The 16,928-nt window shown below is 54.3% G+C and overlaps 1 protein-coding gene across 2 annotated transcripts; it reads right to left on the minus strand.

Annotated features, from left to right (window-relative positions):
- Window positions 1-213: 213 nt before the first annotated feature.
- LOC102096521 (cytochrome P450 2G1-like) lies at window positions 214-5,703 on the minus strand. Of its 2 annotated transcripts, none has more exons than XM_065042954.1 (9): window positions 5,509-5,703; window positions 4,671-4,833; window positions 4,298-4,447; window positions 3,789-3,949; window positions 2,994-3,170; window positions 2,438-2,579; window positions 2,164-2,351; window positions 1,345-1,486; window positions 214-1,276 (listed from the first exon to the last, which is right to left on the minus strand). In XM_065042954.1, the coding sequence occupies exons 1-9, from the start codon at window positions 5,686-5,688 to the stop codon at window positions 1,095-1,097; spliced, it is 1,485 nt and encodes a 494-aa protein (XP_064899026.1). In that variant the 5' UTR covers window positions 5,689-5,703; the 3' UTR covers window positions 214-1,094. The 2 variants fall into 2 exon arrangements, with proteins under 2 accessions (XP_064899026.1, XP_064899027.1); XM_065042955.1 differs by lacking the exon at window positions 5,509-5,703 and adding an exon at window positions 5,173-5,197.
- Between the last annotated feature and the right edge of the window lie 11,225 nt (window positions 5,704-16,928).

The raw sequence follows: 16,928 nt of genomic DNA on the forward strand, positions 1-16,928 counted from the left end.
CTTTGCACGGCTGTGCACCGCTCTGCATGGCTTTGCACTCTCGTTGCACGTTCCCTGCACACTTGCTCAGGGCCTTGCACATTCCTTCAGGGTTTTGCACAGCTCTGCACCCCACTGGGTTCTTGGGGAAGGCAGGTTCTGTGCCCCCCACCCCATGTCCCCCCAGAATGATGATCAGGGTCCCCTGTGTCCCCCCGGCAATGACACAGATGCTGAGTTCACGAGAGACTTTATGGGGGGCTCAATGCTTGGAGGGGGTCCTGATGCCGGGGGGGGTTCCCAATGCGGGGGGATGGGTCCCAGTACCAGAGCGCGTTCCCGGTACTAGGGGTCCTGGTGCCAGGAGGGTTTCCTGCTGTGTGTCGGGCGGGGGGGGGGGTGTCCCAATGGTGGAGAGGGGTTTTCAGTGCTGGGATGGAGTTCCAAATGTCAGGGGTCCTACTGCTGGAGGGTCCCGATGCTGGGGGATCCCAGTGCCGGGGGGTTCTCAGTGCTGGGGGAGGGTCCTGGTGCAAGAGGGATTCCTGGTGCTCGGGAGGTCCCTGTGCCAGGGGACCTGGGTGCCAGTGGGGTCCCAGTGCTGGGGGTGTTTGCAATGCTCGGGGGATGTCCTGGTTCCAGGGGAGGTCAAGGTCCCACGGGGTGGTTCCCAGTGCTGAGGGTTTCTGTACTATGAGGTCCTGGTGCTGGGGTGGTCTGAATGCTGAAGGGGCATTCCAATGCTGTGGGGGTCCTAGTACTGGGAGGAAGTTCCTGGTGCAAGGGGGGTCCTGGTGCCCAGGGGAGTTCCTAATGCTGGGGGGGTCCCAGTGCTGCAAGGGGCTCATGGTGCTGGAGGAATCCTGGTACCTGGGTGGTGTCCCAATGCTGGGGGGGTCCTGATGCAGGGGTTCTCAATGCTGGGGGGGGTCCCAGTACCAGGAAGGGTTCCCAGTACTGCGGGGCTCCCTGTACCAGGGGGTCCTGGTGCTGGGGGGTTCCCAATAACAGGGGGATTTCCCAGTCCCGGAGGGGGTCTCAGTATGTGTGGGGGGCAGTCTGGGTGCTGGGGGGAGGATGTTCCTGGTCTGGGGAGGTCTCGGTGTGGGAGGGGGTCAGCGCGGCACCATGCGCAGCTGGTAGACGGGGGGGGTTTTGGTGAAGCCGAACACCAGTGGTTTCAGCGACAGCTGTTCTGGGGGCTGCAGTGGCTGCAGTCGCAGGTTCTGCAGGATGGTGCAGAGGAACAGGAACAGCTCCATCCTTGCCAGACCCTCACCCAGGCACAGCCGCTTCCCTGCAGGGACACAAGGGGGTCATAGAGAGCCAGGGGTGCAGGGCCCTCACCCTCAGTGCCGGGACTACCTGAGGAGAAGGGGACAAAGGCATCATTGCGCTTGAAGCGGCCACTCTCATCCAGGAAATTCGTGGGGTCGAAGGCGTTGGGGTGTTTGAAGACGGAGGGGTCATGCAGGACGGAGCTGAGCAGTGGGTACACGTCGGTGTCCTGGGGGAGTCAGAGGGGACACGCGGTGGGTGGGGGACACAGGGCAGTGTGCAGCAAGTGTGCACAGGGAAGCATGTGTGCAGCAAACGTGCATAGAGAAGCACGCGTGCAGCAAGTGTGCGTGGGGCAGCATGCAAAGGGAAACGTGCATGCAGCAGGAATGCATGGAGAAGCATGCATACAGCAAATGTGCATGGAGCAGCATAAATGCAGCAGCAGGCATGGAGCAGCACTCATGCACAGGTGTGCACAGGGCAGTGTGCACAGAGATGCACATGTGCAGCAAGTGAGCATGGAGCAGGGTGCACGGGGAAGCGTGCCTGCAGCAAGTGTGCATGGAGCATGCAGCACACTTGCATGGAACTGTGCAAATGGGGCAGCATGCACAGAACAGCACATGTGCAGCAAGTGTACATGAAGCCGTGTTAGCGGGGGATGAGCACAGGACAGTGCAAACAAGGCAGAGTGTATGAAGAAGCAAGTGTGCACGGGGCACGCAGCAGGTGTGCGGGGAGCCGTGCAAACGAGGCAGGGTGCACAAGGAAGCATACATGCAGCAAGGGCGCATGGGGCAGTGCAAACATGGAAGTGTGCAGAGAGCACTTTGTAAAAGGCAGTGTGCACAGAGAATGGTGCATCCAGAATCGTGCACAGAGAATTGTGCACACCACCAGCACCTTGGGGATGAAGTAGCCACGGAAGACGATGTCGCGGGTGACACGGTGGGGGACGTTGAGGGGGATGAGGTCGCTGCAGCGCTGGATCTCGTGGATCACGGCATCCGTGTACGGCATCCGGCCCCGGTCCTCCAGAGTGGGCGCCCGATCGCGGCCGATCACCTGGTCGATCTCCTCGTGCACCTTCTCTGCAGTGCCGAGCAGGACAGGGGGGTCAGGGAGTGACAGGGCCCCCATGGGTGAGTTGGGGCTGGGTGGGATGCGCCCCGCTCACCCTGCACGTGCGGGTACTTCATGAGCATGAGGAAGCCGTAGCGTAGGGTGGAGCTGACGGTCTCGGTGCCAGCAAAGAAAAGGTTGAGGGTGGTGAGTTCCAGGTTCTCCAGCGTGAACTCCGAGGAGGGGTTTGACTTTTCCTGGGGGGACACACATACATGGAATGTGGAGGTGCAGGGAGTGCCCCATAGTGCACAGGAGCACCCCAGGTTTTGCACGAGTGAGCTGGGTGCGCATGAACACCTCTGGGTGCAGGGCATCAGCCCAGGGTGCTCAGGGGATGTGGGTGAGCAGGAGCACTCTGTGTGCAAAGGAGCATCCCATGGTGCACGTGACCCCCTCTGGGTTGCAGGTGCCTCCCCCGGCGTGCAGGAGATCACCCCAGGCACACACCCCAGGCACACACCCCAGGCACACCCCAGGAGCACCCCAGGGTGGAGGGGATCTCCCCGTGTGCACAGGAGCATCTGAAGTTTTGCACAAGTAAACTGGGTGCAAAGGGGCCCCGCCGAGGTGCAGGTGACCCCCCCTCCCAGGGGGTTGGTGCCCCCCACCTTCTCCATGTGCTGCAGGAAGCAGTCGATGAAGTCGCGGGGGGCCCCGGGCTGCAGCGAGGCCGCATTGTCCCGCACCCTCCGGGCGATGAAGCTGCGCATCCGCCCCAGCATCATGGGGATGCGCCGGTGCGGGCCCGGCATATACTGCATCAGCGTCTCTTGCATGTCGAACACCTGGTCGGGGGGAGATGGATGTCACTTGCCCCACAGACACCACCCTGCACCCCAGGAAGCTGCCAGGCCCCCCCCAGCCACTCCTTGAATCCTGCCTGTCCCACCTGCACCCAGGGACTGGGAGGTCCAGAAACTCTTGATCATCATTGCACCCCCCAACCGCCCCCATTACACCTCCCTGTAGTCTCCCCACTGCACCACCGTGACACAGTCCCCCCCGCACTCCCTGGACACCCCCCAGCCACTCCTTGCACCCCTTGAGGTCCTAGCTGCCCCAGGGGTGCTGAGCTCCCAAAAAGTCATTGCACCCGCTGACACCTCCACCTATTGCACCCCCTGCAATGCACCCCTATCACACCTCCAGAACCCCCCAGCCACACTTTGCATCCCCCAGGTCTCACCTGCAACCAGGGTACTGAGCTCCCAAAACCCATTGTTCATCATCAAATCTCCCCTGACCCCCACCACCCAGCTCACGCACCCCCTGACCCCACATGCACCCAGAAACTGGGTGCTCCCGGAAACTCTGGTTCATCATCGCACACCCTGGACCCCCCAATTCACTGCCCCACTTCCGCCATTGCAGCCCCGTCATCACCCCCCATTGCAGCACCCCACCTGCGCCCAGGGGGTGCTCATCTCCCGGAAACTCTCGTTCATGAGCCGCAGCAGCTCCAGGAACTCGCTGTCGCGATAGTCGAAGCGGTTCCCGAACACGATGGAGCAGATGATGTTGGACACAGCGCAGCTCAGCAGGTACGTGGGGTCAAATGGCTTCTCTGGGGGAAATGGGTATTTTGGGGAGGCGGTCAGCACCCAAGGTTGACCCCCCACCCACTCAGACCTCCCCAAACCCCCTCAGCCCCACTCCATAACCTGAGTGCAGCTCAGCAGGTACAGGGGAGTTGAAGAGGGGGCAGGAGGATTTTTTGGGGGTGTCAGCACCCAGGGGTGTGCTCCACCCTCGTCACCCCACTGACCTCCCTCCAATCCCCCTGAGCCCCCCTACCCCAGGTGAAGCCCAGTGGGTACGTGGGGGTCAAAGCACTTCTCGGGGACAGCGGGTGCTGTTCTTGGGGAGTGTCAGCACCCAGGGGGGTGTCCCCCCCACCCTGACCCCCCCATACCCCGGGTGTCTCGCAGCTCCTTCAGCAGCGCTTGCGCCTCCTCCTGGATGCGGCTCTCGATGCTTTTCCGGCCCATCCCGAAGTCCCTCAGCACTGAGAGCGAGAAGCGGCGCAGCTGCCGCCAGCGCTCCCCGTTGGCGAAAACCACCCCTGGGGGGGACACGGGGGGGTCAGCACCGTTGGGGAAACAGCATCCTGGGGAGGGGACATGGGGGGGCCGGCACCCATGGTGGGGGGACAGGGGAGTCAGCACCCATAGGGGGTGGGTAGCACCCTTGGGTGGGTCAGCAGCCTGCACGGGGAGAATATCACGGGGGTCCAACCACTGTCAGTGTGCCACCATTGAGGTCCCACCCCCAGCGTCCCCACGCACCGTGGCCATGGAAGGTGCTCTCCATGGTGGGCAGGCGCCCACGCCCAGCGAAGGCCTCGGCGTTGTCCACCAGCGCCTCGCGCACTGCAGCGTGTCCACAGAGCACCAGCACCCGACGGGTCCCCAGCCACACCATGAACACAGGGCCATACTTCTCACTGAGCTGGGGACACCACAGACACTCGTGTCACCCACCGTGTCACCCACCGTGTCACCCACCCACCCACTGCGTCCCCTGCCACACTGTGAACATCGGCCTGTAGTTCTCACAGAGCTGGGGGGACACCAGGGGACACCTGTGTCACTCACCCACCTGCTGTGCCCCCAGCCATACCAGCAACATGGGGCTGTACGTCTGGCTGAGCTGAGGGGACACCGGGTGACACCCAAACCCCCCTGCTCCCCTCCCCTTGAGCAGCCCCTCCAGGGTCCTGGTTGGGGACAGCTGCAGCAGGTCCCCATGTCCCTGCCATGTCCCCCCATGTTCCCATGATGTCTCCACCTTGAGCAGCCCCTCCAGAGTCTAGGTTGGGGACAGCTGCAGCAGGTTCCCATGTTCCCCCACATCCCCCCATGTCTCATCATGTCCCCCCATGTCCTCATCTTGAGCAGCCCCTCCAGGGTCCTGGCTGGGGACAGCTGCAGCAGGTCCCCATGTCCCTGCCATGTCCCCCCATGTCCCCATGATGTCCCCACCTTGAGCAGCCCCTCTAGGATCCGGGTCGGGGACAGCTGCAGCAGGTGCCCATGTCCCCCCATGTCCTCACCTTGAGCAGCCCCTCCAGGGTCCAGGTTGGGGACAGCTGCAGCAGGTGCCCATGTACCCCCATGTCCTCACCTTGAGCAGCCCCTCCAGGGTCCTGGTTGGGGACAGCTGCAGCAGGTTTCCCAGCAGTGGCAGCGCGGGAGGCCCGGGGGGCAGTGGGTGCCCCCCCTGCCGCCCCTTCCCCAGCAGCAGCAGCAGCAGGAGGAGGAGGAGGAAGAGCAGGAGGAAGCTGAGGGACCCGACCAGCTCCATGGTGACACTTCTGTCACCGTGTCACCTGCTGACGTTGCTATTTATGCACTGATTGCAGAAGAAGGGACAGGCCCAGCAGGGCCACCATCCCATGGTGACTGGTGCTGTCCCTGTGGGTGGCACCAAGGGTGGACCCGTATGTGTCCCCATGGGTGTCCCTGTGCCTGGCCCTGTGCATGTCCCCAAGCTCTGGTGTGTGTCCCTGTGGCCCTGTGCATGTCCCTGTGCCCTGGTCTGTCTCCCCATGCATGTCTCCAAGCTGTGGTGTGTGTCACATGCATGTCCCTGTGCTCCTCATGCATGTCTCCAAGCCCTGGTGGGTGTCCCCATGCACATCCCCAGGCCCTGCTGTATGTCCCTGTGCCCTCTTCCATGTCCCCAAGCTCTGGTGTGTGTGTCCTTGCATATCCCCATCCATGTCCCCAGGCCCTGGTGTGTCCCCCCGCACATGTCCCCATGCTCTGTGCGTGTCCCTGTGCCCTGGTTTTTGTCCCCATGTATGTCCCAAGCCCTGGTGTCTGTACCCCTGCCCTCATCCATGTCCCCAAGCCCATGGGGCAACAGGAATGTGTCACAGTGGGGCGTGGGGACGCAGCCCCCACCTGCACCCTCTGCCCAGCAGTGGGGTCCCCCCCAGTGACACCAGGAGGCTGCAGTGAGGCATGGCCTGGCCTGGCCACAGCAGGGCTGGTGGGTGCTGATGGCCCAATGCCAAGTCAAGGCTGCCATCATCATCACCGTCACAGCACCATGACCATTCAACTGCTGCTGGACCCACTCGGGGACCCCCAGAACTCACAGCACCCCATAGCACCCCATGGGGACCCTATGGACACCCCACAGCACCCACAGCACCCTATGACATCCACAGCACCCCATGGACACCCCACAGTCCCACAGCACCCACAGCTGTGGACACTCCAGGGCTGGGAGCAGGGGGTGCCCAGGGGAAGGTGTGGGTTGGAGGATTGGAAGTGGTGGCCAGGGGGAATAGAACCTCTGTCCCTGTCCCCTTCCCTGTCCTGGTGCTGGCAGGGGGAGGTGACAGGATCACTGTCCCTGTGCTAGGGAGGGGCAGCAGGGAAACAATCACTGTCCCCATTGCAGAGGTGGCAGTGGCCACGGTGGGGATGACACGGTCACTGTCCCCAGATCCACCCCCCTGGCCTGGGGCCTGTGGTGTCACTAACAGCGTGGCCAATTCCCACCAGGGAGGGGACAGTGATGTGACACCCAGGGCAGGGACACCCCCTGGCCCCGGAGTGGCCTCCACAGCAGCTGGGGGGGGCCTGTCCCAACCCTGTCCCCACCTCATGTCTGCACCCTCTGTTCCCACCCCCTGTCCCTGCCCTGTGTCCCCCCCCGCCTCCACCCATGTCCCCACCCTGTGTCACCAGCATAGTTCCCTGTCCTAGCCCCAAGTGGCCAACCAGTGTCCCCACTGGGTGTTGAACTGGGTGCTGGGGGGGGCACTGGGTCCTGAACTGGGTGCTGGGGGTGCAATCTGGGTGCACCAGCCATGTGCCAATGCTGGTGCACGCCTTGGTGCTGTGGCCTCGCATGAGGTCCATTGGTGGCAGACGGGGCCCGTCAGTGTCGCACGGGTGTGCTGGCACAGCACAGGGTGTGCGAGGCTTGCAAAAGGTGCATGAGCCTCGCACGAGGCATTTTAGCATTGCATAGAGCGTGTCAGTGTTGCATGGGCTGTGCAAAACTTGCACGCAGCACGTTGGCATCACACAGGGCACACAGGACTTGCACAGGGTGTGTTGATGTTGCACAGGTTTGTGCAGACCTTGCACGGCGCACACTGGCTTTGGACAGGCTGTGCGAGCTTCACACCAAGTATACAAGCCTTGGATGAGGTACATTGGTATTGCACGAGACATGCAAGCCTTGCGTGGGGTGCATGAGCCTTGCACAGGGTATGCTGATGTTGCACGGAGTGTGCAGACCTTACACAGGGTGCACTGGCCTCGCATGAGGCATTCTGGCCTTTCCAAGCAATTGCTAGAGAAAATCCCATGGGCAAGGCTGCTTGAAGGTAAAGGGGCCCGAGATAGTTGGTTAATATTCAGGGATTTCTTCTACCAAGCTCAAGATCAGAGCATCCCCACACGTAGGAAGTCAAGGAAGGGAGCCAGGAGACCTGCGTGGCTTGACAGGGAACTGCTGGGCAAGCTCAAGTGGAAGAGGAGAGTTTGTAGATCATGGAAGGAGGGGCTGGCCACTTGGGGAGAATATCAAGCTGTTGTCAGGGGATGTAGGGAGGCAACTAGGAAAGCTAAGGCCTCCTTAGAATTACAGCTGGCACGAGGGGTCAAGGACAACAGGAAGAGCTTTTTCAAATACGTGGCAGATAAAACTAACGGCAGAGGCAACGTAGGCCCTTTGAGGAAAGAGGTGGGTGCCCTGGTGGCAGAAGATACAGAGAAGGCAGAATTACTGAATGCCTTCTTTGTCTCTGTCTACTCTGCCGGAGGCTGTCCTGGTGAGCCCTGTACCCCTGAGACCCCCGATGAAGCCAGGTCAATGGAGGAGTTTGCTTTAGTTGATGAGGACTGGGTTAGGGAGCAATTAAATAGTCTGGACAGCCATAAATCCATGGGTCGAGATGGGATGCATGCGCGTGTGCTGAGGGAGCTGGCTGAAGTCATTGCTGGACCGCTCTCCATCATCTTTGCTAAGTCTTGGGAAACGGGAGAGGTGCCCGAGGATTGGAGGAAAGCAAATGTCACTGCAGTCTTCAAAAAGGGCAAGAAGGAGGACCCGGGTAATTATAGACTGGTCAACCTCACCTCTGTCCCTGGGAAAGTAATGGAACAGCTTCTCCTTGGTGCCATCTCAGGACATATCAAGGATAAGAGGGTTATTAGGGGCAGCCAGCATGGCTTTACCAAGGGTAAGTCGTGCTTGACCAACCTCATAGCCTTTTATGAAAACGTAACAAGGTGGATGGACGATGGCAGAGCGGTGGATGTGGTCTACCTTGACTTCAGTAAAGCCTTTGACACAGTCTCCCACAGCATCCTCACAGCTAAGTTGAGGAGGTGTGGTCTAGCCAATAGAGTAGTGAGGTGGGTTGCAAACTGGCTTAAGGAGAGAAGCCAGAGAGTGGTAGTCAATGGTGCAGAGTCTAGTTGGAGGCCAGTATCTAGTGGAGTGCCTCAGGGGTCAGTGCTGGGGCCAATATTATTCAATATATTCATTAATGATTTAGACGAGGGAATAGAGTGTACTATCAGCAAGTTTGCTGATGACACCAAGCTGGGAGGTGTGGCTGACATGCCAGAAAGCTGTGCTGCCATCCAGCGGGACCTGGACAGGCTGGAGAGTTGGGCGGGGAATAACCTAATGAAATTTAACAAGGGAAAGTATAGAGTTCTGCATCTGGGCAGGAACAACCCCAGGTTCCAGTATAGGTTGGGAAATTACATATTAGAGAGCAGTGTAGAGGAAAGGGACCTGGGGGTCCTGGGGACAGCAGGGTGACCATGAGCCAGCACTGTGCCCTTGTGGCTAGGAAGGCCAATGGCATCCTGGGGTATATTAGAAGTGGGGTGGCTAGTAGATCGAGAGAGGTCCTCCTTCCCCTCTACTTTGCCCTGGTGAGACCACATCTGGAATATTGTGTCCAGTTCTGGGCCCCTCAGTTCCAGAAGGACAGGGAACTGCTGGAGAGGGTCCAGCGTAGGGCAACGAAGATGATTAAGGGATTGGAGCACCTCACTTATGAAGAAAGGCTGAGGGAGTTGGGGCTCTTTAGTTTAAAGAAGAGGAGACTGAGGGGGGACTGCAGAGAAAAGTCCCAGCAGAGATCCAGACCCGAGCGGACGGAGGAAGAAATGCGGCCGACCCAATATGAGTGATAAAGCATACTTCAACTTTATTGCCCGAGATAGCGTGCATTTATACCAAATACCATAATTATGCATACTTGTCTCTATCTAATAGGCTAAGCACATTTACTTACTCCACCTACTTGGGTTTAGCTAGCTATGCGCATCCCACATTCTTCTGACTCTTATCTCTTCAAAAATATCCTGACCCTGCCTTAGTTAGTACTTTTCCGTTCCCCCCTTTCCCACGGCCTAATAGACAAGCTAACTAAGGCCTACTTATGTCAACTAAAATGGGCTCTGCTCGTACAGTTGCTTGGTGGACTCATGTCTGTTCTCCTTGAGCCAATCCCCGACATCGGACCTCATTAATGTTTATAAATATATAAAGGGTGAGTACCATGAGGATGGAGCCAGGCTCTTCTCGGTGGCAAACAATGATAGGACAAGGGGTAATGGGATCAAGCTGGAACACAAGAGGTTCCGCTTAAATTTGAGAAGAAACTTCTTCTCAGTAAGGGTGACAGAGCACTGGCTGCCCAGGGGGGTTGTGGAGTCTCCTTCTCTGGAGACATTCAAAACCCGCCTGGACATGTTCCTGTGCGACCTCACTTAAGTGTTCCTGCTCCAGCAGGGGGATTGGACTAGATGATCTTTTCATGTCCCTTCTAATCACAAACATACTGTGATACTGTGATCTGGGATATTATATGTATGGTGCTGTATCTGGGATACTGTATCTGGGATATTATATCTATGGTGCCGTATCTGGGATGCCGTATCTGGGTTTCCCTATCTGGGATGCCGTATCTGGGTTTCCCTATCCAGGATGCCGTATCTGGGTTTCCCTATCCGAGATGCTGTTTCCAGGATGCTGTTTCCAGGATGCTGTTTCCAGGATGCTGTATCTAGGATGCTGTATTTAGGATGTTGAATCTGAGATTTGGTTTTTGGGACGCCGTATCTAGGACGCCGTATCTAGGACGCCGTATCTGAGATGTGGTATCCGGGATGCTGTATCCGGGATGCTGTATCTAGGGTGATATATGTAGGATGCTGTATTTGGGATGCTGTATCTAGAATGCTCTATTTGGGATTCTCTGTCCGGGGTGATGTATCCGGGGTGATGTATCCGGGGTGATGTATCCGGGGTGATGTATGTAGCATGCTGTATTTGGGATGCTGTATCTGGGATACTGTATCTAGGGTGCTGTATCTGGGATGCTATATCTAGGTGGCTGTATCTAGGATGCTGTATTTGGGATGCTCTATCTAGGATGCTGTATTTGGGATGCTCTATCTAGGATGCTGTATCTGGGATACTGTATCTAGGGTGCTGTATCTGGGATGCTATATCTAGGATGATATATTTGGGATGTTGTACCTAGGATGCTGTATCTGGGATACTGTATCTGGGATATTTTATCTAGGGTGCTGTATCTGGGATGCTATATTTAGTGTGCTGTATCCGGGGTGCTGTATCCGGGGTGCTGTATCCGGGGTGCTGTATCCGGGATGCTATATCTAGGTGGCTGTATCTGGGATACTGTATCTAGGGTGCTGTATTTAGGATGCTATATTTAGGGAGCTGTATCTAGGATGCTGTATCTGGGGTACTCTATCTAGGATGCTGTATCCTGGATGCTTTATCTGGGATATTGTATCTAGGATGCTGTATCTTGGATGCTGTATCTGGGATGTTATATCTAGGATTCTGTATCTGGCGTGTTGTATCTGGCGTGCTGTATCTGGCGTGCTGTATCTGGGATGCTGTATCTGGGATGCTCTATATAGGACGCCGTCTCCGGGATGTTGTATCTAGGATGCTATATCTAGAGTGCTGTATCTAGGATGCTGTATGTTGGATACTGTATCTGGGATATTATATCTAGGGTGCTGTAACTAGGATGCTGTATCTTGGATGCTGTATCAGGGATACTCTATCTATGATGCTGTATCTTCGATGCTGTATCTCGGATATTGTATCTAAGATGCCGTATCTAGGATGATACATTTAGGACTTTGTGTCCGGGATGCTGTATCCGGGGTGATGTATCCGGGGTGATGTATCCGGGGTACTGTATCCGGGGTGCTGTATCTGGCATGCTGTATCTGGCATGCTGTATCTGGCATGCTGTATCTGGGATGCCAACTCCAGGGTGCTGTTTCTAGCGTGCTGTATCTGGGATGCCAACTCCAGGGTGCTGTTTCTAGCGTGCTGTATCTGGGATACTGTATCTACAATGCTGTATGTAGGATGCTGTATCTGGGATGCTGTGTCTAGGATGCTGAATCTCAGACGTGGTATTTGGGATTCCGTATCTGGGATGCTGTATCTAGCATGATGTATCCGGGTTGCTGTATGTAGGATTCCGTGTCCAGGATGCTGTATATAGGATGCTGTATCTGGTATGCTGTATCGGGGATACTGTATCACTGAGAAAATTGAACAGCTGTCTGATTTGCCTGGTCTTTCAGATGATCCTTCTGTTGTAGGACTGCTGATGGTTGACAATCAGCAGGTGCCAATTGCTACCACGACGGTGCATCGCTGGCAATATCGCACCAACTGAGACTCTTTGTTTCCTATCCAGAAGGTGATCTGTCAATTGGAAAGCCAGGGTGTGATCAGTAAGACTTGTTCACCTTTTAACAGGCCAGTCTGGCCAGTGCATAAGTCTAGTGATGAGTGGAGGCTAACTGTAGACTATCGTGGCCTGAATGAAGTTACACCACCACTGAGTGCTGCTGTGCCTGACATGCTAGAACTGCAATTTGAACTGGAGTCAAAGGCAGCCAAGTGGGATGCTACAATTGACATTGCTAATGCATTTTTCTCTATTCCTGTAGCAGCAGAGTGCAGGCCGCAGTTTGCTTTCACCTGGAGAGGCATCCAGTACACGTGGAATCGCTTGCCCCAGGGGTGGAAACACAGTCCTACCATCTGCCATGGACTGATCCAGACCACGCTGGAGCAAGGTAAAGCTCCAGAACAATTTCAGTATATTGATGACATCATCATATGGGGCGACACAGCGAAAGAAGTCTTCGAAAAAGGTGAGAGAATAATTCAGATTCTTTTGGATGCTGGTTTTGCCATAAAACGAAGCAAGGTCAAGGGACCTGCGTGAGAGATCCATTTTTTAGGAATAAAAGGGCAAAATGGCCCTTGTCAGATCCCAATGGATGTGTTCAACAAAATTGCAGCAATGTGTCCACCTACTAATAAACAGGAGACACAGACTTTCTTGGGCGTTGTAGGTTTTTGGAGAATGCATATTCCTGACTACAGCCAGATTGTGAGCCCTCTCTATCGAGTGACTCGAAAAAAGAACCAATTTGAGTGGGGCCCTGAACAACGACAAGCCTTTGAACAAATTAAGGATGAGATAACTCATGCGGTGGCCCTTGGACCAGTTCGGACTGGACTAGATGTTAAAAACGTGCTCTACACCGCAGCCGGAGATAATGGACTTACCTGGAGCCTCTGGCAGAAAGCACCAGGAGAAACCCGAGGTCGACCCTTAGGTTTATGGAGTCGAGGATACAATGGAGCTGGGTGTGGCAGCCGAGCGCCCCCTAGGGGAGTGGGACCCTGTCAGCCCTGAGCCTGTCACTGGGCTTTCCTCCTCGTCTGAAGATGAATGTGCTAGAAACTATAAAGCAAAAAAATGTCCTGCAGCCTAGCCTTGCCTTGCCTGTCCTTGCCTGTCCTTGCCTTGCCTTATTTCCTTCTCATCCTGTTCTCTGTCCCATGCTCTCCCACTAACCCCTCGCCTGGCTGCATGTCTCTTCTTTCCTCTCTTCTTTCCTTTTCTCTCACTCTCCTGCTTCCTGCCTCTTTTCTTTCAATTCCTCCATCTCACTCCTGCAGCCCAACACTCCTTTTTATTCTTCCTTCCCTTTCTCCTGCTCCCTTCGCTTTCTCCCTCTGTCCCATATCTTTCTTCCCGACTTGTCTGTTGGAGACTTTGGGCCACTTTGGCCCCAAGTCTGGGGATGGTTTGACCAGTTTTCAGAGGCCTGGCTGGTGACAGGAGGGACAGCAGGCAGTGACAGACCCCGGGGCTGACAGGCTCCCCCTCCCCTAGGGGACGCTCGGCTGCCACACCCAGCTGACGTTGAACCTTTATCACAATGCCCGCTACCGTGGCGAGGATGCGGTGACTCTGCAGGTGACAGGGACACTGCAGGACTTGGTGTCAGCTCAGCAATTTCTCAGTTCCCCAAAGAAGTGCAATTCTGCAGATTGCTGCCTTTGCTCTTGAAAGGATGTCATCAGGTGGGTGTTTTGGTGTGATACACTGAAAACCAGAGCAGAAATGGTGAAATATTCCCATGCTTTATCTAGGATGCTGTATCTGGGATGCTGAGTCGAGGATGCTGTATCTGGGATGCTGTATCTGGGATGCTGTTTCTTTGATGCTGTATCTGGGTTGCTGTAACTGGGATGCTGTATCTAGGATGGTGTGTCTGGGTTCCTGTATCTAGGATGCTGCATGTGGGATGCTGCATGTGGGATGCTGTTTCTAGGATCCTGTGTCTTAGTAGCCAGACTAGGCCGCGGTAGAGGCTGCTGATTGCAGCAGAACTGGCAAGGACATGCAACCTTGTAATAACTTTGAGGAGGAGGACTATGCAAATATGACCTTTAGCACTTAAGGCAATCAAGAAGTGACTAGTTGGCATACTTATTGTTGTTTGTATAAATATGTGTACCCTGGACCAATGAAGTAAACTATGCTCTATCACTGACATTGAGTCGTCTCAGCTTGTTCCTCTGCCGCTCGCAAGGTTTGGTTTGGAAGACATCAGATTTGGAACGTTAAGGAAGCTGTAACTCCCTTAGTGTTTCCTTCTCCCCGCAGTCGCATTTCTGGTTCTGTCCGTCGAGTTGTGCTCCTCTCCCGCACCAAGTGCTGATCGTGGGGCTCAGCGTGGGGGGGGGTGCAGGGAGGGCGGGGTTGTCCGTGGGCTTCAATAAGTTTTGTCTGGGGTTTTTCAATCGCCTCTGTTGACACGTTGTATAAAAACTGATTGCTGCAGTGCTAATGAATGAACAGGAGGATGAGCAACAGACTGCAGAAACTGTTTGGGTTTTGCTTTATTGAAAAATTATTATTTAACTCAAAAAGGAATAAGATCTTGCAGTGGTCTTCTAATACCTAGTGACAGCTTTTAAATGTACTGGTTTGGAACTTTGAGATGATTTTTGATATGCAGTGGCTGTTCCATTGTGGAATAGTGCAGGAGTAAACTCTTGCATTTCAGCATTCCTGGTAGATCTGCAGCTTGATAAAGACCTCAGGCTGTTTGGTTTAATCAGATTTTTGTAGATCCCACCTTCACTGTTCAAAGCACCAGCTGCCAATGTGTTTTCTGGTGTTGTCACTTCTTTCTGAGCAAAGATGCAGAGGTAGCAGCTCTACTGGTGTTGTCTGTTTGATTGAAACATGGGATGCTGTATCTTTGATGCTGTATCTGGGTTCCTGTATCTGGGAAGCTGTATCTGGGATGCTGCATGTGGGATGCTGCATGTGGGATGCTGCATGTGGGATGCTGCATGTGGGATGCTGTTTCTAGGATCCTGTGTCTTAGTAGCCAGACTAGGCCGCGGTAGAGGCTGCTGATTGCAGCAGAACTGGCAAGGACATGCGACCTTGTTAGAGAATTGTAATAACTTTGAGGAGGAGGACTATGCAAATATGACCTTTAGCGCTTAAGGCAATCAAGAAGTGACTAGTTGGCATACTTATTGTTATTTGTATAAATATGTGTACCCTGGACCAATGAAGTAAACTATGCTCTATCACTGACATTGAGTCGTCTCAGCGAAAGCCACGCTTGGTTGGGCAGGGAGCTCCCGGGGTATTGCCTAGGCAGCCGTCCGTCAGACAGAGGGAAATCTCTGCGGGCTCGGCATCTGGTCTGGTCTGGTTATTTGTGCCGCAGGCTCGGCACCTGGTCTGGTTTGGTAATTTGTGTGCACCTGGTCTGGTTATTTGTGCTGCTCAGCACCTGGTCTGTAGTTCTGGTGGTTTAATCTGTATTTACTGTTGAAACCGGTGATTTGATCCGTGTTTACTGTTGTCCTGGTAAAGTTACCTGTGTTATCTTTCTGTGTTAGTTATCTGTATCCTTCTGTGTTGATATGTCCAATTCAAATGTATCGCAGTCAAATTGCTTACTGAAACATTAGAAGGAGGCTGGGTTTGGACAGTTTATGCATAAAAAGAAGTGTAATTGTGATCTGTTTGCATATTTGAACTCAGTATTTGGTTTGCGTGTCTGAGCTCAGTATTTTAGTTTGTATGTTTATATTTGGTACCAAAAGAATTTGTTTGGGGAAATAATTACAAAATAAGAACCGGTTCCGTTACTAAAGTGCCGCCTTGCTCCCCCTTCAGATGCATCTGTACACATGAAAGTAAACTGAGTTAGCTGTATTGCAGTTAGTGTTGTTCTGTGGATAGACTGATTTGGATCTAAAATTAATGTCGGGGATTGATGCTTAATATGCTGTTTATGGACATCTGTAAGAAGTTACAAAAGGTAGGAGCTGAGGGATGTAACTATTGTTCAGCTAATTGGAATTACATATAAAGTTTATAATCGCAGGAATTAAATGAAGAGAGAAAAAGAGCAAAAGGAGCCCAAACCTGTGCCCGGCAGCTTCTCCTTGATAAATTGCGGAGAAAAAAAAAAAAAAGGTGAAAAGCTGACTGTCTGCTAAAGCGGTGGGAAAGGTGGGGGGAGCGGCGGCTGCTAGAGCTGAGGCTGCAGCTCCTCTCCTCCGGGCTCGCCGCCCACCGGGGATGAAGCGGGGGGGGGGGGGATCATCAAACGTAATAGCACCCCTGCGGCAGGCAGTAGGTGTGGCGGGGAACCAGTCTATGTAAAAGTTCCGTTTTCGCCAGGGGATTTAGTAATCTGGAAGCAATCGGCTGGTCCTTATCGGGAAAATCCAGATAAGGTTGCAATAATTAAGATGATAATTAAAATGCAGAATCCTGATTGGGATGATTTACAAGTGATTTTGGATACATTAATGGACCCTACAGAAAAAGATATGGTTATACAGGTTGCGAGGGATAAAGTGAGAGAAGATATTCGGAATAGGAAAGTAGAGGCTAACGTTGATGAGAACTTTCCAAAAGAAGATCCCCGATGGAATTATAATACAGGAGGCGGGTTATGTCATCTCCGGAGGTATCAGGATTGGTTATTGATTGGCGTTCAAACTGCTATGCTGAAGCAAATGAATTGGTCAAAATTGTATAATGTGATGCAGGAAAAGAATGACTCTCCCTCGGCCTTTTTAGAAAGATTAAAAGAAGCTGCCAAAACCGGGATGTAAAATTTTTTGGTAGACACAGGGGCTACTTAGTCTGTACTGAATTC

The sequence above is a fragment of the Columba livia genome, chromosome 28 (assembly GCF_036013475.1).
Source record: "Columba livia isolate bColLiv1 breed racing homer chromosome 28, bColLiv1.pat.W.v2, whole genome shotgun sequence".
NCBI classification, from domain to species: Eukaryota; Metazoa; Chordata; class Aves; order Columbiformes; family Columbidae; genus Columba; species Columba livia.